At 43.6% G+C, this 25000-nt stretch overlaps 2 protein-coding genes across 3 annotated transcripts in view; both read right to left on the minus strand.

The window, feature by feature from the left end:
- Positions 1-18411, minus strand: part of hdac6 (histone deacetylase 6) — a 35994-nt gene extending 17583 nt beyond the window's left edge. Inside the window, exons 1-15 of one of the 2 annotated variants that reach the window (XM_028583804.1) lie at positions 18339-18411; positions 16335-16408; positions 12345-12467; positions 11547-11632; positions 11314-11398; positions 10781-10821; positions 8957-9053; positions 8468-8565; positions 6359-6463; positions 5965-6033; positions 5473-5599; positions 5265-5330; positions 5122-5181; positions 4719-4808; positions 3045-3151 (exon numbers count right to left, since the gene is read on the minus strand). In XM_028583804.1, the coding sequence (XP_028439605.1) occupies positions 3045-3151; positions 4719-4808; positions 5122-5181; positions 5265-5330; positions 5473-5599; positions 5965-6033; positions 6359-6463; positions 8468-8565; positions 8957-9053; positions 10781-10821; positions 11314-11398; positions 11547-11632; positions 12345-12467; positions 16335-16400 (1220 nt within the window). In that variant the 5' untranslated portion in view covers positions 16401-16408; positions 18339-18411. Of the gene's footprint in view, positions 1-3044; positions 3152-4718; positions 4809-5121; positions 5182-5264; positions 5331-5472; positions 5600-5964; positions 6034-6358; positions 6464-8467; positions 8566-8956; positions 9054-10780; positions 10822-11313; positions 11399-11546; positions 11633-12344; positions 12468-16334; positions 16442-18338 lie in introns of both variants that reach the window. The other variant, XM_028583803.1, reaches the window with a different exon arrangement.
- A 4006-nt stretch (positions 18412-22417) lies between these two features.
- cxxc1a (CXXC finger protein 1a) overlaps positions 22418-25000 on the minus strand; it is a 30780-nt gene continuing 28197 nt past the window's right edge. The window contains exon 13 of the mRNA XM_028584061.1: positions 22418-23317. Within this exon, the coding sequence (XP_028439862.1) occupies positions 23171-23317 (147 nt within the window). The 3' untranslated portion in view covers positions 22418-23170. The remainder of the gene's footprint in view (positions 23318-25000) is intronic.

The following is a 25000-nucleotide window of genomic DNA, read 5'->3' on the forward strand; positions in this document are numbered from 1 at the left end:
TTTACAAACTGTTAACCATGCGAAAATTCTATGGGACCCGGAAGCTAAACCATCAATATCAGAAGTCTCCCATCTAAAACGGAACAACTGGAAAAATTATTATATGACTCAAATCTGGACTACTTAGGTCTCTCCGAAACATGGTTGAAAAAAAATACCCCTGCAAGTGTTTATAATATTCAAAATTACAATTTATTTAGAAGAGATAGACCACATAAAAAGGAAGGGGGTGTGCTATTATATGTTAAAAGGAATATCCAATGTCAGCAGATGGTTCTTCCTGAAAATGGCTTGGAATGTGTGGGAGTTACGATTTGTTTATCCCCTGAAATGTCTTTTAATGTTGTAGTATTATATAGGCCGCCTAATGAGAAGGATACTTTTTTTGATATGTTAAAAGATGTATTTAAAGTCTGTAACAACAAGGAAACTATTTTCATGGGTGATTTTAACTTAAATTGGTTGGATAAAACGCATTCTAATAGATTAAGGCACCTGGCTAAACAGTTTAATCTGACTCAAATGATAAGGAATCCAACTAGAATAACTAGCTCCACTAAAACACTACTAGATCTGATATTTACTAATAAGTCAGATCGTGTCAATAAAATCTATAATTTAATAACCGGTTTATCAGACCATAATCTAACACTGGTCTCAAGGAAACACCCCAAAACCCGTTATAGAAATCAAAATAGAGAAAAGACCTATATCTCACTTATTCCTAAGCGTGACATGGAGCTCTTGGATACTGAAATAAATACTACTGTTCGAAATGGTTTAGTCGGTGGTCAGGACTATGAGCAGGCCTCTAGCACTCTTAAAAATGCAATTACCCAAATTCTCTCTAAATACACAAAAAGGAAGCCGTGAAAATTTAAAAGTAAAAAAACCTTACCATGGCTTAGTGAGAGGTTATGGCTTTTAATGAAAGAAAGAGATGCTTCCTTAAAAAAGTATCTCAAGTCTAGGTTGGGGACTGACCAGTTGATTTTTAAAAATCTGAGAAATAAAGTCATAGGACAGCTCAGAAGAGCTAAAGCAGACTTCTTTTTAGATATAATTAACCAGGCTAAAGGGAATAGTAAAATGATTTGGAAGTGTATTAATCTTTCAGGCAAAGAGCAGATTAAAAGAGGACCGATCGAACTTTACATAAACATTGACAATAATGAAACACTTACACCTGAAACGCAAGTCACTGTAAATGACAGCTTAATGGTTGCCAATATGTTTAATGATTACTTCATTTCCTCAATACTGGAATTAAGTAACCCCTCTGAGCTGCTTTTAACGCCCCATGCAGCCATTGTTGGGGCCACGGCTGGTGGTACCACAGGAGGATCACAATCCACCGTCGTGGAAGTACTGGACTTCGAATGTGTAAATGAAGGCAAGGTCAACGCAGTTATTACATCACTCTCGATCTCGAGAGCAAAGGACTCATGGGGATTTGATTTGCAGTTATTAAAAAAATATTAAGAGGTATTTGCTGAACCAATTGTGCACATAGTTAATCAATCATTTAGAGAATGTGCTTTCCCTTCTTCCTGTAAGATGGCAATTGTTACGCCCATTTTTAAATCAGGAAACATAAAAGACATTACAAATTATAGACCCATAAGTACGTATACTTCCTGTAGTCTCTAAAGTAATTGAAAAAATTGTTGCCGAAAAGCTGATTGAGCACCTTAACTATGGAAATATGTTACACCCCATGCAATTTGGCTTCCGATCTAAACACTCCACCGGCACGGCTTGTTATTTCCTTCAGGTGATCAAATCCAGTCTAGATAAGGGAGGAGTGGTCGGGGCCGTTTTTTGGATCTACGTAAGGCATTCGACACCGTTAACCACTCAGTGCTGCTAACAAAATTGTGGGATTTTAATTTTTCCACAAACACTATTAGCTGGCTGCAATCTTATCTAGCAGACCATTACCAGTGCGTAAGAATAAATGATAAAACTTCACCGTTTAGATCCTGTATTACAGGGGTACCCCAGGGTCCTTTCTGGGGCCATTGCTCTTCAGTTTGTACATCAATGACCTACCTTCCATTTGTGAGGACGTGGAGGTCTTGATGTACGCTGACGACACGGTTTTATATACACACGATTCCAATGTTAATATTGTTGCTGCTAAACTATCTGAGGCAATGAGTAAAGCAACAGAATGGATGAACAAGTCGTGCCTTATGTGAATACGGAGAAGACGGTAACAATGTATTTCTCAAATAAAAAAATTCAAAGTCCACTCCCACATATTTATGTGGATAGTTATATGATCCAAAATGTGGTAGAAGTTAAATACCTGGGAGTGATCTTGGATCCTGTACTAGATTTTAAAAAACATGTTAAAAGGGTTTGTCGTGTTTTGAAATTTAATATTGCTAACTTCAGGCACATTAGAAGCTCTTTGTCATTGGAAGCAGCAACATCTTATTTTAATGCAATGATTTTATCACATATTGTATTGTATGTCATCATGGTCTCAAGCCAAACCAACTGTTTTAAATCCTCTTAGATCTTTACATAATCAAGCTCCACCCCATTTAAAAACATATGTACAGCTACGCTCTAAATTTACAAACAGAGCCTTGAGGTCTGTATCCAGGGGTGATTGCAATGTTCCCAAAAGAAAATCAGTTTTTTCTCAATCAGCCTTTTCCTATAAAGCAGTCAAAGAATGGAATGGGCTTCCTAACAATTTAAAGAATATCTCAAATTTTAAAAGCTTCTCGCGGGCAGTTAAATACTTCCTTTTAGAACATCAGACCTGCTCTCACTAACGCTTTTTATTCCATTGTTGTGTATTTTTGTGTATTGCACCTTTGGTGTAAATAGTCTATTTATATTGTCTTAACTGTCTTGTTGTATAAACATGTTATGTTTATTGTTTTTGTCATGAACTCAACTCTGTTATGTCATTATAATTATAAACTACAGATGGAAAGTAGCATAATGCTAAATCTGGTGCAGCCATCTTTTTAATGTAACTGCACATTGTCCTGCTAAATAAACTAAACTAAAACTAAACATGTTACCTGTCAGATGGAGCGGTGGGGGGAGTCAGAGGAGGACAGGCTCCTCCCAGCAGAGCTCTGACACACGCCGCGGCGCTCTCTGCTGTCGACTGCAGGTTATAACCTCCCTGTACAAGTAAAAAGTATACTACTACACACATACACTTATATGTAGATGGTATACAGTATATATCAGGGTTGTCACGATTCTCCAAGTCCATGATTTGAATTGACTTTTTAATTTAAGGTTATCATTCCATTCAATTGAACATTTTCTTTCAGCAGTGACGGCAGAGCCACAATAAAAGGCACTAAATGGCAGAAGGGTACTTTGCAACAACAGTTTGAGTTTCTCAGGGATTACGAGATTACTTAGTTTAACGAAGTCCTGTCGGAGCTGAAGCTGGGTCTTTGGCTGCAGGCTACCGCTGAGCTAATGTTACCCTGTGTCTTTAGCTGCAGGCTACCGCTGAGCTAATGTTACCCTGTGTCTTTAGCTGCAGGCTACCGCTGAGCTAATGTTACCCTGTGTATTTAGCTGCAGGCTACCGCTGAGCTAATGTTACCCTGTGTCTTTGGCTGCAGGCTACCGCTGAGCTAATGTTACCCTGTGTCTTTAGCTGCAGGCTACCGCTGAGCTAATGTTACCCTGTGTATTTAGCTGCAGGCTACCGCTGAGCTAATGTTACCCTGTGTCTTTGGCTGCAGGCTACCGCTGAGCTAATGTTACCCTGTGTCTTTAGCTGCAGGCTACCGCTGAGCTAATGTTACCCTGTGTATTTAGCTGCAGGCTACCGCTGAGCTAATGTTACCCTGTGTCTTTGGCTACAGGCTACCGCTGAGCTAATGTTACCCTGTGTATTTAGCTGCAGGCTACCGCTGAGCTAATGTTACCCTGTGTCTTTAGCTGCAGAGCTAATGTTACCTGGTGTCTTTAGCTGCAAGCTACCGCTGAGCTAGTGTTACCCGGTGTCTTTAGCTGCATGCTACCGCTGAGCTAATGTTACCCTGTGTCTTTAGCTGCAGGCTACCGCTAAGCTAATGTTACCCTGTGTCTTTAGCTGCAGGCTACCGCTGAGCTGATGTTACCCTGTGTCTTTAGCTGCAGAGCTAATGTTACCCGGTGTCTTTAGCTGCAAGCTACCGCCGAGCTAATGTTACCCTGTGTCTTTAGCTGCAGGCTACCTCTGAGCTAATGTTCCCCGGTGTCTTTAGCTGCAAGCTATCACTGAGCTAATGTTACCCGGTGTCTTTAGCTGCATGCTACCACTGAGCTAATGCTACCCTATTTCTTTAGCTGCATGCTACCACTGAGCTAATGCTACCCTATTTCTTTAGCTGCAGGCTACCGCTGAGCTAATGTTACCCTATGTCTTTAGCTGCAGGCTACCGCTGAGCTAATGTTAACCTGTGTCTTTAGCTGCAGAGGTAATGTTACCCTGTGTCTTTAGCTGCAGGCTACTGCTGAGCTAATGTTACCCCGAGTCTTTAGCTGCATGCTACCAGCCGCTAAGCTACGCTGTGTCTGTTGTTTTTTTTTCTTCTGACCCTTTCTTGGACGTGTGCAAGTAGGGGGGCGAGGGAGAAAAAATACTGGGGGAATCACCGATCAGCCTTTCAATTTCAATAGTTAAAATCCAAAGCTCATCAAATCGTGACAGCCCTAAATATTAAACACTGATGATGTGTTTTTACCTCAAGAGCCAGTACCAGTCGACCTTCTGCCAAACTCATCAACATGTGAGTCAGAACATGGAAACACTGAGGACTCACACACATGTCCCCCTGGACGTAAACACACACACACACACACACACACACACACACACACACACACACACACACACACACACACACACACACACACACACACACACACACACACATTAAATGTTAGAAAATGCATCTCCACTGTATTTGTATCATTCCTCTAAAAGTGCATTTGTATTGTATTGTACTCTATTAACAATAATGTATGTGTTGTGACTGTTTTTAAGGTACCTGGCTGCGAAGGCACCCTAATTTACCCACTGTGGATTAATACAAGTCATCTATCTATCTATCTATCTATCTATCATCAATCTATTTGTGTTTTTACCTTTGGATCTCCGACTGCAGCATCAAATCCAGCCGAGACCAGAACCAGCTGAGGCTGAAACTGAACACACACCAATATAAAAATCCAGTTTATCAGCAGTAACAGGTTTCCTGTGTGTGTGTGTGTGTGTGTATCTGTGTTACCTCGTAGGCTACAGGCAGCAGCAGTTGTTGAAAAGCTGCGATGTAATCAGCGTCTGTCATCCCCGTCTGAGGGATCAATAACACAGCAAACAGATCAGCTATCAGTTCCCAAACAGTTTGAGCTGAATTCTGTTTACAATGGACGGAACAAACGGTTGATCCGTTTTATTAGTTTACTAATCAGTAATAAAAGAGTGTGAGTGGTCACCTTGTTCCAGGGGAGGTTGATGTTTCTGCCTACAGCTCGTCCGCTGCCCACAAACCGGCAGTCAGACTCCGACAGGTGAGGCCAGAAAGACCCATGCTCATACCTGTGGACACTGAAGTACAGGACACTGAGAAACACACACACACACACAGATGCACAGACAGACAGACAGATAGACAGACAGACACACACACAGTCAGTTAGAATCATTTCTAATGAAAACAAGTAAAATGTCTGTGATGTCGGCATGTTAAATGTGAATATTGTTCTAGTGTCTTCTCTCCTCTGGGACAGGAAACTGAATATCTTTGAGTTGGGGACAAAAACAAGACATTTGAGGAAGTCATCTTGGGCTTTTTTGGGAAACACCGATCCCCATTTTTCACCATTTTCTTTTTAGTTTGAGAAAATAATCGACAGATTAGTCAACAATTAAACAAATGTTGGTTGCAGCTGTGGTATGTAAACAGGAAGGAGGATCAGGAAGTTTACCTGGGGTCCTCCTGGAACAGGTACTGGATGCCCTGACCGTGATGAACATCCCAGTCCACTATCAACACCCTGACACACACACACACACACACACACACACACACACACACACACACACACACACACACACACACACACACACACACACACACACATTATAACAATAACACACACACAACACACACACACACACACACACACACACACACACATTATAACAATAAGACTTTCAATATGAACTTCTGCCCTTCAGAATAAAAGCAGTCAGTGTTAAGGTATTTAATGTCACTGTTTGAACAAACATTGAATGAAAACACAGATTAATAATAATAGTCAATGTCAGAGTGACCATCAGCCAATCAGAGCAGAGTATACATCAGACGCTGACACCTACCTGTCGACCGAGTGTCTTTTCTGAGCGTATCGAGCTGCAATCGCCACGTTGTTGAAAATAGAGTAACCGTTGGCCATGTTGGACTGAGCATGATGACCTGGAGGTCTGACAGACAGACAGACAGACAGACAGACAGACAGACAGAGAGAGAAACAGAGAGAGAGAGCCAGACAGACAGACAGACAGACAGACAGAGAGAGCGAGAGACAGACAGAGAGCGAGACAGACAGACAGACAGACAGAAAGAGAGAGAGACAGACAGACAGACAGACAGACAGAGAGACAGACAGACAGACAGACAGAAAAAGAGACAGACAGACAGGGTGAGAGAAACAGCAGTTTGAGTGACAAACAGAAACTAACAACAATGTAAAGAACCCAGAACTAAGTTTTTATAAGCTGTCGAACCGATTAACGGAGCTCTACGAAGACACGAGTGGACACAGACGCGAAGAATCAGCAGGAAGAACGGGAAGACACTAAGCTAGCGTTAGGCCCAACGTTACGTGAGCAGCAAGCACTTTGTTACCAAGTTAAATATCAGTTTTAGGCTGAATTTATATCTGTAAGTTAAGCTAAAGCATTTGGCAGGATGCCACTTGTGTAATAGTGGAATGTGGATCAATCAGAAAGCTACAGTATTATGTTTGAAAGTGCTTTAGTTTGCTAACACATAGCTAACGTTAGCTTACTAACAGCTAACTTGTCCTCTCTGGTAGACAAAGGGTGCTAAAATAACCCTTTGACACACTTAAATTTGATGTTTTTAGTTTGCTACGTTTCAGCCATTAGTTGCACATTTTGGCACTGATAGTTTTCCCCTCTAGTGGGCGTGGCTTTTTAAGATTATGACGCGATGCGCTCCGTCTCTTTGTGATTCACAAACGACTTTTAGGCCCCTATCTCGCACCCGGCACAGCGCAAAGCCCAACACAAGTGTCTTTGCTAGTTTAAGACCGACCCAGTTGTCAGTTTCCCGTCCAGCGCCCACGTCGATTAAATAGCAAATGCACCTGCTGATCTTACAGGGAGGTGTGTTCAGGTGCATTCTGGGCGTGCTGGTCTTACAGGGAGGTGTGTTCAGGTGCATTCTGGGCGTGCTGGTCTTACAGGGAGGTGTGTTCAGGTGCATTCTGGGCGGTGCTGGTCTTACAGGGAGGTGTGTTCAGGTGCATTCTGGGCATGCTGGTCTTACAGGGAGGTGTATTCAGGTGCATTCTGGGCGGTGCTGGTCTTACAGGGAGGTGTGTTCAGGTGCATTCTGGGCGTGCTGGTCTTACAGGGAGGTGTGTTCAGGTGCATTCTGGACGTGCTGGTCTTACAGGGAGGTGTGTTCAGGTGCATTCTGGGCGGTGCTGGTCTTACAGGGAGGTGTGTTTAGGTGCATTCTGGGCGGTGCTGGTCTTACAGGGAGGTGTGTTCAGGTGCATTCTGGGAGTATTGCTATCTTGAGGCAGCGGGAAGTGATCACACCATTGACCAACAAAAACCTGGTCTAAAGTCAATAACGCAGCATTTCATTGTTATTTTAACAGAGCATTAGTAAAATGCTCCTAGGCTCGTGCACAGCGCGTGTACACTATGCTTGTTACACACACAGGGACACACAGCAGCACACACACACACACAGGCAGAAGATTACAAATAATAATATTAGGGTGTAAATCCTCCATCATAACAGCAATGCTCCAAGGTCCAAACGCGCCTGGCTTTTAAAGGGAATGGGAGATGATCTCTGATTGGTTGATTGCATGTTACGCCCAAAACACACCTCTGATTAATGAAGACACTAAGGACAACCCTTTAGGACCAGGATCAAACTAGTAAAACTGGATTTGGATACGCCCTAAACACACCTGCACCAGGCGCTACACACCGTGCGCCTACATCGTTAAAATAGGACCCTTAATGTGTAACAAAAGCAGCAGGAAGTGATGGTTTAAAATATCATCCATTTTTAACAGCTGGACACATTAACCTGCTGCACTGACTGAACTTGCTCCCAGTTTCACACCGTTCGTTGGAAACTTCCTGCTGGTGAACTGGTGAATGACTGAATTTACAAGCCAACGAGGAGCACCTGAACGTGCCATAAAGAGAGGAAGTTACCTGATGACAGCGAATCCGTTCCTGAGCTCAGAGGTCATCACCTGATCAACCAGCTGGAGGACCGAACCCACCGCCAACAGAGACACCTGGAAGGACTCCTGACACACACACAGATACACACCCAGACACACATGCATGCACACACACACACACGCACACACGGTCCGTGATTTATAGTTAGATTTGAACTTAATTACTACACTGTGTGTGTGTATGTGTGTCTCTATGTATGTGTGTGTGTGTGTGTGTGTGTGTGTGTGTGTGTGTGTGTATGTATGTGTCTCTGTGTGTATGTATGTGTCTCTGTGTGTGTATGTCTGTGTGCCTGTGTGTGTGTGTGTGTGTGTGTGTCTGTGTGTGTGTCTATGCATGTCTGTGTGTGTCCGTGTATGTGTGTGTGTTTGTGTGTCTGTGTGTCTATGTATGTCTGTGTGTGTGTGTGTGTGTCCGTGTGTGGGTGTGTGTGTGTGTGTGTGTGTGTCCTCTTACAGGATGAAGGTAAACTGAGTCGTATTTCTCAGACAGAGTTTGTAGTTCCCTCTCTGTCATCGCCTGAGTCGACTTCATCAAACCCACGTGATCTTTCCTACAAACACGCACACACACACACACACACACACACACACACACACACACACACACACACACACACACACACACACACACACACACACACACACACACGAAGGGAGAGCAGAGATTGGTCCTTACTAGAGGTAGACCGATTAATCGGCACCGATAGTTCAATCAATCAATCAATCAAAATGTATTTACATAGCACTTTACAAAACCAGCAGGTATCCAAAGTGCTTAACATCAGAAACACATGTCATACAATAGAAAGAATGAACATAGAAAACAGTAAAATCAGAAAAGGTTACAGAGAAACATTCCTGCGATTAATTCACATGTCAATATATATTCTAATATAATGGATCTTATGCACTGCGATTGAAGACATCATCCAATCACGTTGCGTTGTTTTGCGTATGAGGATCATAACGCACCAACTAGACCCTACGAGCTAAGCCCCGTCCCTCCCCATTGATAAAATGCAGTAGTATACTTCATGTTAAACCTAAATATATTCTGATCTAATTACAGCAAAGACAACGTCGGCAGTATTGACGGCAAAATAGGCTCCAGAATATTTCCTTCAGGATTGACAGGTGCGATATTTGAAAATCGCTAATTATTATTAGTTTTTTTAAATTACATTTATATATCTGCATTTATGTCAAAACCTCGAGACTTTCAACCAACAAAATGTAATTTATTAACATGTATTTGTGTCTAAATGACACGCTGGCGTGAAAAATAGGCGTTGCTCCTATTTCTAGTACGCACGCGTTTTCGGCGCGCCTCGAGACGTGCGTCAGGCAGGCAGTGTGTAAACTCTAACCTGTTGCCATGGGAACCCAAATAAAAACGGACACGCAGCCGACACGCTCACGCCACGCAGGCGGCCTAACTCTCCGCTCCTCTGAACGCATTTCGGTCACTTCCTCTCTCAGTCTGAAGAGTAACTTTCTCTCTCTCTCTCTTCAAACAGGGTGGTGATGGCGCAGTGGATATGTCACATGCCTTTGGTGCGGAAGACCCGGGTTCGATTCCCACTGCAATACATCAGCCGATGAGCAAGACACTTAACCCCTAGTTGCCTCTGATATGTAACAAATGTGCAGACACACATGCACAAATACATGCGTGTGCGCACACACACACACACGTACGCAGACACACACGCACAAATACATGCACCCGCACACGCGTGCACACACACACTCACTTCCTCTCTCAGTCTGAAGAGTAACTTTCTCTCTCTCTTCAAACAGGGTGGTGATGGCGCAGTGGATATGTCACATGCCTTTGGTGCGGAAGACCCGGGTTCGATTCCCAATGCAATACATCAGCCGATGTGTCCCTGAGCAAGACACTTAACCCCTAGTTGCCTCTGGTATGTAACAATTGTAAGTCGCTTTGGATAAAAGCGTCAGCTAAACTACATGTAATGTTCAAACTGTCCCATCGATACGACACGGTTGATGAGCTGGCGCCAATATTCAAGCCTGTCGCAGATTACCATCGCATGCGTCTATTTTGCATTTTTGTGTCGTTTATGTCGTCTCGCCCCCCCCCGCTGTGGAAAGGCCTCGAGTAGGACTGAAACGGAGTCGAATAAACAGAAAAGAGTCTCCGTCTTCCACTCAGACTCTGTCTGGCTCCAGGACGTTCCACGTGTGTGGAAGTTGTTGTTCTACGTGTGGTTCGGACATCATCGCATGAAATAGAACGTAAAGAAAGTGGACTCACGAGTGAGCGAGCAGCAGATCCTCTTCTGCAGCTTCTCTGGGCTGAAAACACACACACACACACACACACACACACACACACACACGTCAGTGAACATTTACTTTAATACCATTTCTCATTCAGGGGGGAATTGTTGTGCAGCAGTTGAAGAAAAAAAGTGAGAAATCCGAACCAGGCCCACGAAATGTTTCGGTCACTGATTGTAGAGCCAGGTAAAGACCTGCATGTTCAGCAGAAGGACTCGAATCCCTAAAAAGAAAGTGAGCGGCGGCGAAAACAAACACGAGTAACCATCGGCGTGGCTTTTTTTCTTTAGAGCGCTGAATAAGAAAAGGGGTCAGACACGGATGTTGTCTTACTGCTCTTATAGATACAGGTTAGCGATGGGCTGATTAATTGGATATTACTATGTGTTATAGTTTAACATGTTTTGGCCCCGCATAGTCGGGGACTATGCGGGGCCAAATGTTAAATTTGACAGACGGACAGACAGACAGAGAGAGAGACAAAGAGAAAGACAGACAGAAACAGACCTCGACTCTGATGCAGTGAGACAGCAGGTCCTGTCTCTGCAGCTCCTCCATGATGCATGTCACTCGGTCTGGACTCTCCGGATGACTGAACAACCAACACACACACAGTTATTATTATTATTATTATCATCATCACTCGTCTATAATCAGGACCCAAAAGAATAATAAAATAAAAAGTCACAGTGTGTGTGTGTGTGTGTGTGTGTTACATGCTGTGGGAGGGATGAGGTCACCTGGAGTCCCACAGGTTCTTATGATGGGTGAAGATGTCAGAGGAAACCAGACCTGTTCCACTGGCTGCTGTCCTGCTGGACAGATCCTGCACACACACACACACACACACACGCAACACACACACACACACACACACACACACACACACACACACACACACACACACACAGACACACACACACACACAAAACACACACACACACACACGCACAGACACACACAACACAGACACTCTCACACACACGCAAGCACACACACACATACACACACACACGTACGCAGACACACATGCACAAATACATGCACCCACACACACGCGTGTGCGCACACACACACACACACACACACACACACAGACAGACATGCACACACACACACACACACACACGCAAGCACACACACACGCGCGCACACACACACACGCGCGCACACACACCCGCGCGCGCAGCACACACACATGTACGCAGACACACACGCACAAATACATGCACCCGCACACACGTGCGCACGTACACACACACACGCACACAAACACAGACAGACACACACGCACGCACGTACACACACACACACAGACACACACACGCACGCACACAAAGACAGACACACACGCACAAATACATGTACGCGCACACACGCACGCACACACACACACACAAACAACGAAAAGAACCGTTAGTTGCAGTACTTGAGTAAAAGTACTTACCGTAGTTCCCCCCCCCCTGTTAATCAGCTGTTGGTGTAAAGACGTTTTATTAGAGAAGAAGAATCACTCCGAGCGGTTTCTGGTGTCTTACCAGCGTCTGCAACCTGTCGCTCAGCTCCTCGTCCTCCTCTCTGCTTCTCTCCATCTTGCCTCTCCTCTTCGCCTCCTGCAGACCTCCTCCTTTCCTCTCCTCGTTTCCTTTACTGCTGCCGCACTGAATACACAAAACGGCAACACACACTCTGTTAGGGAGGCAAAACCTCAGGAGCAGCACAACTCATCTCACACACGTCAAGAAGGTTCGGGAGACCTTGATGAATTAGGAGGAGACAACAGACTTTTCTCACGGCAGACATGTTGACATGTCATAGGAGGAAAAGCACATTACTGATGGCTGCATTCCACTTAGGAGAGACCCTGGTATTAAACCATTAATGATGGCTGCAACACATACGCTTAAGCCTAGTTCAGCCTGTCTCTCTCTCTGGGAAGTAATAGATACTAAAGCCTAGTTCAGCCTGTCTCTCTCTCTCTCTCTGGGAAGTAATAGATACTAAAGACTAGTTCAGCCTGTCTCTCTCTCTCTCTGGGAAGTTATAGATACTAAAGACTAGGTCAGCCTGTCTCTCTCTGGGAAGTAATAGATACTAAAGCCTAGTTCAGCCTGTCTCTCTCTCTCTGGGAAGTAATAGATACTAAAGCCTAGTTCAGCCTGTCTCTCTCTCTCTCTGGGAAATATCAGATACTAAAGCCTACTTCAGCCTGTCTCTCTCTCTCTCTCTCTGGGAAATATCAGATACTAAAGCCTACTTCAGCCTGTCTCTCTCTCTCTCTGGGAAATATCAGAAACTAAAGCCTAGTTCAGCCTGTCTCTCTCTCTCTCTGGGAAATATCAGATACTAAAGCCTAGTTCAGCCTGTCTCTCTCTCTCTCTGGGAAATATCAGATACTAAAGCCTAGTTCAGCCTGTCTCTCTCTCTCTGGCCGATCTCTTCCTCGTCCGTAACTGTACAAGGCTCCTCGGTGGCATTTCCCTTGGTTACTTCAACGTTTGTTTATCGGACCAAAAAGTCCAACGAAACTAAACTCGCAGTTTACCGTGAAGAATATCTTAAAGAAACGTTACATTCGCGGTGCTCTGCAGAAAGGAAGAGGTCAACAATCTGTTCAGACAAACCGAAAAAAAAAAAAAAAACTGAAATAACGTCAAAGAACGAGAGAAGCAAGAGGTAAAGAAGAGAGGACTTAAGGTCTCGTCCGAGTTCACTCGAGTGTTAAACTAGAGACGAGTGGACCCGAGGTCAAACTGCAGCTCCGGTAGATGATTGACCGGTTTTCATCTTCTCTGTCAACGAATTAACTTTTTTTTCTCTACACGTTGAAGACGTTTCTGAGAAGTTCCTGCACACATTCAAAGGTTTCATTCAGTGGTTCAAGGGGCGTTCAAGAGCTCGGACAGTTAACAGTGTATCCTGAACTTTGTGCTACAGCAAACTGTAGTGGCTCAGTTGAGAACAGGAATCCTTCCCCTTGCCCTGGAAGTTGGTAGATTTAAAAACATCCAAGAGGTTGGGCAAACTATGTTAAATGGGAGAAGTTGAGAATGAATCCCATTTTCTTTGGTATGGCCCTATGATGAGTAAAGAACATCCGTCATTTTGTTCAAAATCCTGAAATGTTCTGGTGTAATGATGATGACGAAATGCAGTGGTTGTTAAGTGACCTGACAGTACCTAGTTAAGGACTACTAGCCAGTCAGGAGCAGAGTATGAGGGCGTGTCCTGACAGTACCTAGGTAAGGACTAATAGCCAGTCAGAAGCAGAGTATGAGGGCGTGCCCTGACAGTACCTAGGTAAGGACTACTAGCCAGTCAGGAGCAGAGTATGAGGGCGTGTCCTGACAGTACCTAGGTAAGGACTACTAGCCAGTCAGAAGCAGAGTATGAGGGCGTGCCCTGACAGTACCTAGGTAAGGACTACTAGCCAGTCAGAAGCAGAGTATGAGGGCGTGCCCTGACAGTAGCTAGGTAAGGACTACTAGCCAGTCAGAAGCAGAGTATGAGGGCGTGCCCTGACAGTAGCTAGGTAAGGACTACTAGCCAGTCAGAAGCAGAGTATGAGGGCGTGCCCTGACAGTACCTAGGTAAGGACTAATAGCCAGTCAGAAGCAGAGTATGAGGGCGTGCCCTGACAGTAGCTAGGTAAGGACTACTAGCCAGTCAGGAGCAGAGTATGAGATCGTGCCCTGACAGTACCTAGGTAAGGACTACTAGCCAGTCAGAAGCAGAGTATGAGGGCGTGCCCTGACAGTAGCTAGGTAAGGACTACTAGCCAGTCAGAAGCAGAGTATGAGGGCGTGCCCTGACAGTACCTAGGTAAGGACTACTAGCCAGTCAGAAGCAGAGTATGAGGGCGTGCCCTGACAGTACCTAGGTAAGGACTACTAGCCAGTCAGAAGCAGAGTATGAGGGCGTGCCCTGACAGTAGCTAGGTAAGGACTACTAGCCAGTCAGAAGCAGAGTATGAGGGCGTGCCCTGACAGTAGCTAGGTAAGGACTACTAGCCAGTCAGAAGCAGAGTATGAGGGTGAAGTAAAGGCTGGACTACAACAGAGCTGTTTGGAGCAGTTGGTGAACAGTGTTTTCTGTAGGAGATGGTAAGTCCCTTTGGGGGGGACTTTGGGCTTTCTCACTTTGTAAACCTGTAACATGCACAAAAAAAGATATATAACACAATTAAAGCTGCGAGCAGCGATGGACGGGCCCTCGCGCAGCTGCGCGCGTCGGGGTTACCGGCCGACGCCGCTCCTTGCGACCGTGCACTCAGACGCCGCAAATCGTCAACAATGAAAAGGGAACTCCCCGCCGAGTTCAACGATACCTCACACAAGACTCTACATCATACGGTTCATCGGCTGTAAAGCGATGGGGCTAAAGCATAGGGGGCGGGTCAAACCATCACCAATTAAAAAGGAAGTCTCTGCTGAGGTCAATGATATCTCACACAAGGGTCTACATCAAACGGGTCATTAGGTGTAAAGGGGGCGTGGCTTAAATATAGGGGGCGGGCAAACCATGATCAATGAATGAGGAAGTCTCTGCTGAGTTCGTTGATACCTCCTCACATAAAACTCTACCTTAGATGGGTCAGCATGTATGAAAGGGGGCGTGGCTTGAACATAGGGGGCGGGCCAAACCATCACCAATGAAGAAGGAAGTCTCTGCTGAGTTCATTGATACCTCACACAAGACAAATCGGACGATGTTTGTTATATAAGGCAGATTTCCTGTTGCCAGCAACCCTGAGGACAAATAAAGGCCGATATTTACTTAAAGTCATAGCGCCTTCTAGTGGCAACAGGAAGTAGGCCTAAAAGTCAAGGTGCTATACTTTAACGAACTCCTCCTAGAGATTTCATCCGATGGACTTCAAACTTGGTCTGTACCATCCCAACACCTTAACGATGAAAAGTTATTAAAGTGCCCATATTATGAAAAAAACACTTTTTCTAGGATTTGGGGTGTTCTTTTGTGTCTCTGGTGCTTCCACACACATACAAACTTTGAAAGAAATCCATCCATGCTGTTTTGAGTGAGATCTGGTTTCTGAATGTGTCCTGCCTTCAGTCTCCTGGTGAGCTGTTCAAAATCGGCTCGGACTGTGACGTCACAGTCCGAAATGAGCTGGCTAACCACAACCGTTAGCTCGTGGCGATCAGATTCGTCAGTGTGTTTTGAGGCGGTGTGAGAGGCCCGTACAGGAAACATCACTGCCTCTATCTCTGCCACAGGAGAGATCAGTCTCTCTCTCTCTCAGTCTCTCTCCTGTGAAATAAGTTGCCTTCAAGTGCGGTCGGAAACGTTGAGATCTATAAACAATCTGACGGAAAACAGTAATTGTGAAATATAAAGTCTACTTGTGTTTTTTGGAGGGTTTAAGAACACAACATGACGTCACACAAATGGCATTGAGTATGTGTCTGTGCTTGTATCTCTGTGTGTATGTGTGTGTGCGTATGTTTGTGCGTGTGCGTGCGTGCGTGCGTGCGTGCGTGTGTGTGTGTGTGTGTCAGCTGACCAACCTGAGGAGACAGACGAGGAGATCTTCTGACTGACTTCGGTCCGGGAGGATCTGGTCCAGACTGCATCTCTGATCCTGAACAACAACGAGCTCAGCTCAGGTCTGCAACTAACAATTGTTTCCATCATTAATAATCAGCTAATGAACCGTATGATGTAGAGTCTTGTGTGAGGTATCGTTGAACTCAGCGGGGAGTTCCCTTTTCATTGGTGACGATTTGAGGTGTCTGAGTGCCGTGCAGTAGGAGTACCTTGGGGTTTTGTTCGCGAGTGAGGGGACAATGGAGCGGGAGATTGGTCGGAGAATCGGCGCAGCGGGTGCGGTATTGCATTCAATCTATCGCACCGCCAGACGAAAGAGAGCTGAGCCAGAAGGCAAAGCTCTCGATCTACCGGTCAGTTTTCGTTCCTACCCTCACCTATGGTCACGAAGGCTGGGTCATGACCGAAAGAACGAGATCCAGGGTACAAGCGGCTGAAATGGGTTTCCTCAGGAGGGGGTCTGGCGTCTCCCTTAGAGATAGGGTGAGAAGCTCAGTCATCCGTGAGGAGCTCGGAGTAGAGCCGCTGCTCCTTTGCGTCGAAAGGAGCCAGTTGAGGTGGTTCGGGCATCTGGTAAGGATGCCCCATGGGCGCCTCCCTAGGGAGGTGTTCCAGGCACGTCCAGCTGGGAGGAGGCCTCGGGGAAGACCCAGGACTAGGTGGAGGGAGGTCCAGCTGGGAGGAGGCCTCGGGGAAGACGCAGGACTAGGTGGAGGGAGGTCCAGCTGGGAGGAGGCCTCGGGGAAGACCCAGGACTAGGTGGAGGGAGGTCCAGCTGGGAGGAGGCCTCGGGGAAGACCCAGGACTAGGTGGAGGGAGGTCCAGCTGGGAGGAGGCCTCGGGGAAGACCCAGGACTAGGTGGAGGGATTATATCTCCAACCTGGCCTGGGAACGCCTCGGGATCCCCCAGTCGGAGCTGGTTAATGTTGCTCAGGAAAGGGAAGTTTGGGGTCCCCTGCTGGAGCTGCTACCCCCGCGACCCGACACCGGATAAGCGGACGAAGATGGATGGATGGAGTGCCGTGCAAATGCACGGTCACAAGGAGCTGCGTCCGCCAGCTGACAGACTCAGATTATTATTCTGTTCTGTGTCTGACAACATTATAGAAAGGATCCCTACAGAGATAGAGCTTTAAAACCTCTTTGAGACCTTTCTGTTTAACCAGAAACAGCTCTGAAGTCGCTAGCGCTAAACCCACCAGACTCCATTTAAAAAAACAATACTTTTAGCATGTATAGAGTCAACATATTTTCACTTGTAAATCAGTTAACTATGTGTTTATTTCAAACAAAACTAGAGTTATGATGGCTTGAAAAGTGGAAAGACGACCCAAAACGGCTTTTCATAGTTTTATTTTCTTTCTATCGACTTTGAATGAAGTGTGTTTTACGATGCTAAAATTACTGTTTATTTACATGGAGTCTGGTGGGGTTAGCGAACGCAATTTCGCGAATGTTTTTATGTTTTAAAAAAGGATCTTACACTTTAACAGAAAGGTCGACCTCCTTGGAAATCCTTTTCATAATGTTGTCAGACACTTAGAATAATAATCTGAGTCTGTCAGCGGTAAAACAGGCACTTTTGTGAAGGTAAACACAAGCTGGATGATTGCCCTATTAACTTATATTGTAGCTTGTTTCTCTGCTGCCGACTGCAGAGATCTCTCTTAATACTGGACCGATGTCAAAGACTGTTGTTCCCATCAGTCACTTAGACACAACAACACATTGGAAAATAGGGTCCAGGTTGAGAAAAAACGGCAGTTACCCTTTAACGTTAACGTTGCCGACGGTTGGACTTTTACTACAGTAACGTTAAAAGGATCTAACGTTACATATTTCTCACACTTCTGCGGTCTGAACAACAACCAACAGTCTCTGACAGTGTTAGCTAACCCGTTAGGCTCTCTGTGATGTAATAATAATTGATATTGTGAAAATAAAACATTGAAAAAACACTCACAATAGCTCTTCGTTTCGCTTCTTGTTGTGTTTTTCTCCGGACGCCGCCAACTGAACTGGCGCACAATGTGACGTCAACACGCAGAGCGTCGGCGCTTACACGATGACGCGTAATTGAATCTAAAAAAAACAAAGTTTATTTTCTTCATTTTTGGGGGGGGGGGACATCGGCATTTAAAATCTGCTCAGATGTGTCAGACTGAACACACTGTAGAGTTTTAATTATTTAATTCAAATTCTATTTAATAATTAATAATCTAAAAGCCGATATTGTACTTTTAACTGCTCTTCATTTATCTGACAGCTTCAGTTCTTTAAATTATAAAGACTTATTATTAAAACCAAATACAACAAATGATGATATATCATTATACATTAAACAACCTAGCAGTATATAAAGAAATTAAAACTTACTTTTTGAATGCAATACTTATACTTGTATCACAGAATAAACAACGCTGGCTCTTAATTTATATCATTTACAATTTATATAATTGTTTTATTTTTTATATTAGATTTGTTTTCTTACTTTCCAGAAACAAAACTATATTTAAACCTTCCATGTTATTTATATTTTTTCTTTTAATTTTATTTAACCAAAATAAAGGCTAAATTTTGGAATAACAGCAATATTAAATTCAAAAATAAATGTATCTTCTATAGTCCTAAAAGAAACCTTTCAATGTCATAATTAAATTATATAAAATGTATGAATATGATAGTCACACACACACACACACACACACACACACACACAAACACTCATTCATCTAACTAATCACTTTTTCCAATGTTTTTGTCACTTTCTTCATATTTAACAATCCATGAGGGGAGATTTATCTCAAATATAAGCAGCTCATCTTCAAAACACTTAATTTCAAACCAATTCAGAAAAGTTTGTTTCTCTGACAAAAAACATTTAGGGTCCTATCTCGCACCCGGCGCAGCGCAAAGCCCGACCCAAGTGTCTTTGCTAGTTTAAGACCGACCCAGTTGTCAGTTTCCCGTCCAGCGCCCACGTCGTTTAAATAGCAAATGCACCTGATGGTCTTACAGGGAGGTGTGTTCAGGTGCATTCTGGGCGTGCTGGTCTTACAGGGAGGTGTGTTCAGGTGCATTCTGGGCGTGCTGGTCTTACAGGGAGGTGTGTTCAGGTGCATTCTGGGCGTGCTGGTCTTACAGGGAGGTGTGTTCAGGTGCATTCTGGGCGTGCTGGTCTTACAGGGAGGTGTGTTCAGGTGCATTCTGGGCGCGCTGGTCTTACAGGGAGGTGTGTTCAGGTGCATTCTGGGCGCGCTGGTCTTACATGGAGGTGTGTTCAGGTGCATTCTGGGCGTGCTGGTCTTACAGGGAGGTGTGTTCAGGTGCATTCTGGGTGCGCTGGTCTTACAGGGAGGTGTGTTCAGGTGCATTCTGGGCGCGCTGGTCTTACAGGGAGGTTTGTTCAGGTGCATTCTGGGAGTATTGCTATCTTGAGGCAATAATGCAGCATTTCATTGTTATTTTAACAGAGCATTAGTAAAATGCTCCTAGGCTCGTGCACAGTGTGCACACACTATGCTTGTTACACACACACAGGGACACACAGCAGCACACACACACAAACACACACACACACACACACACACACACACACGCAGAAGATTACAAATAAAAATATTACGGTGCAAATCCTCCATAATAACAGCAATGCTCCAAGGTCCAAACGCGCCTGGCTTTTAAAGGGAATGGGAGATGATCTCTGATTGGTTGATGAATGGGAGATGATCTCTGATTGGTTGATTGCATGTTACGCTCCAAAACACACCTCTGATTAATGAAGACACGAAGGACAACCCTTTAGGACCAGGCACCCGGCACACTGACACCTTTTTACTGCCGTCAAACTAGCAAAACTGGATTTGGACACGCCATAAACGCACCTGCACCAGGCGCTACACACCGTGCGCTTACATCATTAAAATAGGACCCTCAAGTTAGCTTTAGGAGCTAATCAGTGGTTTTGCGGTAGCTTGTTTCAAGCTAGGGACACATTAGATTAACATGAAAACAGATCCCAGAGAACGGCCGACTCGGTACACATACAGTACAGTATGTTATTAACCCCAAGGTTCATTTTGTGCCGGAATTGTCCTTTAACCTCCAACAAAATAACATTTCCTAACAGAAAACCTGTTTAATTAAAAAAAAACCAATTTGCATGAATGACAAAACATCATCAGTTTTTTAATGAAACAATACTTTGAATACAACATGAACAACAAGTAGAAAAAACAACATGATGGAACAATACCAGATATAAAACCAGCTGTAGCGATAACACTGGGATATAAAATGAGATAATATAAGAACATAGGTAAGTTTTAGCTGCATGTCGTGTGCGTATCATTCACACAAGTGTTCAATATTAAATGAATACACAACCATATGAAGAAATACAGAAGAGATATAGATTTATACAGTACAGGCCAAAAGTTTGGACACACCTTCTCATTCAATGCGTTTCCTTTTTATTTTCATGACTATTTACATTGTAGATTCTCACTGAAGGCATCAAAACTATGAATGAACACATATGGAATTATGTACTTAACAAAAAGTGTGAAATAACTGAAAACATGTCTTATATTTTAGATTCTTCAAAGTAGCCACCCTTTGCTTTTTTTTTTTTATTAATAAGGAAAAACTTCCACTAATGAACCCTGACAAAGCACACCTGTGAAGGTAAAACCATTTCAGGTGACTACCTCATGAAGCTCATTGAGAGAACACCAAGGGTTTGCAGAGTTATCAAAAAAAGCAAAGGGTGGCTACTTTGAAGAATCTAAAATATAAGACATGTTTTCAGTTATTTCACACTTTTTTGTTAAGTACATAATTCCATATGTGTTCATTCATAGTTTTGATGCCTTCAGTGAGAATCTACAATGTAAATAGTCATGAAAATAAAAAGGAAACGCATTGAATGAGAAGGTGTGTCCAAACTTTTGGCCTGTACCGTATGCCAAGAAAATGTTATTATTATCATCCAGGGCCCGATATGTAGAGTTTATTAACATGCTTTAATTTAAGACAAAAGTAACACATAGCACGTCTCATAAAGTCTTCTCTCTAACAGTTTGGTCCACATAAAGCACCAAAAAAGTTAGGAAAATATGTCCTTAGCCATCATTGACAAAATGCTGATCCATCTATCCAAAATAAAAAAAGGTCGAAAAAAAAATGGCAAAAACAGAAAAAAAACGAAGTCAGAAAAAGTGGTCAAAATACGTCGAAACAAGCACGCAAAAAAACGGCTAAAAAAAGTGGCAAAAACTTGAGAAAACACAACAAAAAAATACCCAAAAACGTCAGCAAAAGTAAAAAGAGTGACAAAAACTAGGCCAGCCAAAATGTTTCGGGAACCTAAATTGATTTTAGCGGGCTGGACCAAAATCTGCGAGGGGCCGGATTTGGCCCGTGGGCCTCGAGTTTGACACCTTGTGTACTTATATACAGTATTACCATAGACACATTCAGCACATAAAAACATCATGGAATTTAGCAAATCAAGCGAAACAACAGATTCGGATTTATAAAAGTCGGCACCCCGACTTCTTTTTTCAATGTTTTTTTATTTCAACATTTTTTCAGAAGTTTTTTTGGCGCGTTTTCCAATGTTTTTTCAGAAGTTTTGGTCATTTTATTCCGAAGTTTTGGTCACTTTTTTCCAAAGTTTTTTTGCCGCATTGTCAAATGTTTTTTTCGACATTTTTGCCACTTTCTCTGACATTTTTCCAATGTCTTTTCCTATGTTTTTGTCACTTTTTTACTAAGTTTTTTTGTCGCTTTTTCCAATGTTTTTTCCGAAGTTTTGGTCATTTTATTCCGAAGTTTTGGTCACTTTTTTCCAAAGTTTTGGTCACTTTTTTCCTAAGTTTTTTTGGCGCGTTGTCAAATGGTTTTTTTCAACATTTTTGCCACTTTCTCCGACATTTTTCCGACAGTTTTCCAATGTCTTTTCCTATGTTTTTGTCACTTTCTTCTGAAGTTTTTTCCTGATGATTTTGTCACTTTTTCCGGCCTTTCTACGCTTTTTTCTATGATGGCTAAGGAACTATTTGCTGACTTTTTTAAGGCTTTATGTCGACCAAACTATACGAGAGCAGACTATATGAGGCATGCTGTATTCAAAGATATTTGATAAAAGCATGTTAATAAATTAAATACAGTATGTCAGGCCCCTGATGTGATTCTCATTTCCCAGTCGAGTTTGAGACTCCTGCTATATGAGATATACAAAACAGTCAAGAATATTTGACTTTTCGATGAAATAAAAGTTGAGTTCGACCCTCTTGATTTAAACCAAAGCAGAAAGACTTGATGATGAAACCGTAGTGTTGTGTTGAGTTTAGCTTCAGATTTGAGTAATATTGATTCATATTAATGTGCTGTAACAATGCATTTAGCCGTAAGGATCAAAAAAGTGCTTGCCTGTCGATCTGTCTGGAATAACCTGCAATAAGCTCTTATTGTGAAAGGATTAAACATGTATTGCACTATATAAACATCACATATTTTCTCTGTATTTATTTCATAATGCCGTATTGTTTTATAGATTATTGAACACTTGATTCTGTTGGACTGTAGTGGTTTAGGTCTCCGACTGGGGGAGTTATGGGTAGTGTAGTTCTTCAGGAATTAAACAGCATAGAAACATTAAAGATGACTCTGATAATACTGAGCTACAGAGGGACAGTCGGCTCTGTAATGTGCATGTTGTCAGACTGAAATATTCAAACACATTTCAAACAGAAGGGCTCTGTCTGTCTGTCTGTCTGTCTGTCTGTCTGTCTACCTATCCTTGGCGGAGCGCAGGTCGGTTGTGATTGGGTCGTGCTGGATGGTCTGGTGCAGCATCAGAGCCAATAAACCGGCTCGATTCGTCATCGCTGTCCTCAAGTTCCTCTCCTGCTCAAACAGCTCGTCCAGCTTATACCACTGAGAGAGAGAGACAGACAGGGAGACAGACAGACGGACAGAAAGAGGGCCAGACAGACAGACACACACACACACACACACTCAGACAGGCAGACGGACAGACAGACAGACACAAAGAGACAGACAGATAGACAGACAGAAAGAGGGCCAGACAGAGAGACACACAGACAGGCAGACGGACAGAAAGACAGACACAGAGATAGAGAGAGACAGACGGAGAGACAGACACACAGACATACAGACAGAGAGACAGGATTACGTTCTGTCCTCCAGCCATTACTGTAATGTTAGTTGTTGAGACCACCTTATGGTCTTGCACCAGCTTACTTATCTGAACTGTTACAATCTGTCCCAGCCACGCTTGCGTCTAAAGTCAAGAGGGGACCGAGCCTTCGCTGCTGTTGGTCCTAGGCTGGAATAGTCTCCCCGTCTCCTTGAGATCGCTGTCCTCTTTATAGGAGTTTAAACTCATCATCTCTCGGAGCGTGCATTTCTCTAAATTCTTATTTTTAATTCATGTTTTCTGCTGTCTGAAGGAGGTTTTATTCTGTTATCCTTTCCTGACTCTTGTCATGTGAAGCACAGTGGTCGACTTCTGTTGGGTTTACTTGTGCTATACAAAATAAATGAAATGAACTGAAAGGTCGTCGGTCAGACTGGGCTGATGGCGAGGGACTGTCCCCCGAGTGTTTACCGTGCGTCCCGCCCCATCGCCACGCATCGGCCTTCATCTGCCTTTTTTTGTTTTTGGGCCGATTTAACATATTGTCGTCGCCGTGAAGAATAATGAGGAAAGAGTGCACACAAAAGGCTCTTTTTAGAGATGGCCCGATACCATTTTTTGCTTCCCGATACCGATTGCGATACCTGAACTTGTGTATCGCCCGATACCGAGTACCGATCCGATACCAGTGTGTCATATATTTTATTATGTTTACTAACTGTATACTACTATCCCTGTATGGATGCGATATTATTTCTATCTTTGTGAAACATGAACAAACACAAACAATGAACGCCACAGAACTTTCTTTTATTGTCCAGTTTTGACAATAAAAGAAAGTTTTATTGTCCAGTCAGTTATAACGGGAAAAAGAACATAAATAATCTACTTCAACGTAGATTTTCTTCAGGGCTTTATTACGTGGTATCGGATCGGTGCATAAACTCCAGTACTTCCCGATACCGATACCAGCATTTTAGGCAGTATCGGAACATCTCTAGTTCTTTTCCCTTTTATCTTCATCTCTGACCAATTTAAAAACACACGGGGCTGTCAAAACTGGCCAAAAACCATGCGTCAATGTTCCCTGTAAAGAACACACATAGATTTAGCGATTGGAATAACGTTTTCTGAACACTATATGTCCATATTAAGGTCTCCTGATCTCCCCCAGAGGGAGGGACCCCCTACTGGAGCCAGACCTGGGAGCAGTGTTGCCAACTTGGCGACTTCCTCTCTAGATTTAGCCACTTTTCAGACCCTCTTAGCGACTTTATTTCTAAAATCTCAGTCTACTAGCCTGACAAGCATCAGCCCCACATCCAGATGTTGAGGTCTGGGAACTCACCATTGACGGAGCTCAATCTGAGGGGGCGGGATCAACGGTTGTCTTTCAAATTCCCTCTGCACCAATAGGATAGCGCTGTAACCAATCAGAGCAAAGCTAGCTGATAGATTAA

The sequence above is a fragment of the Perca flavescens genome, chromosome 7, assembly GCF_004354835.1.
Source record: "Perca flavescens isolate YP-PL-M2 chromosome 7, PFLA_1.0, whole genome shotgun sequence".
Taxonomy (NCBI): Eukaryota; Metazoa; Chordata; class Actinopteri; order Perciformes; family Percidae; genus Perca; species Perca flavescens.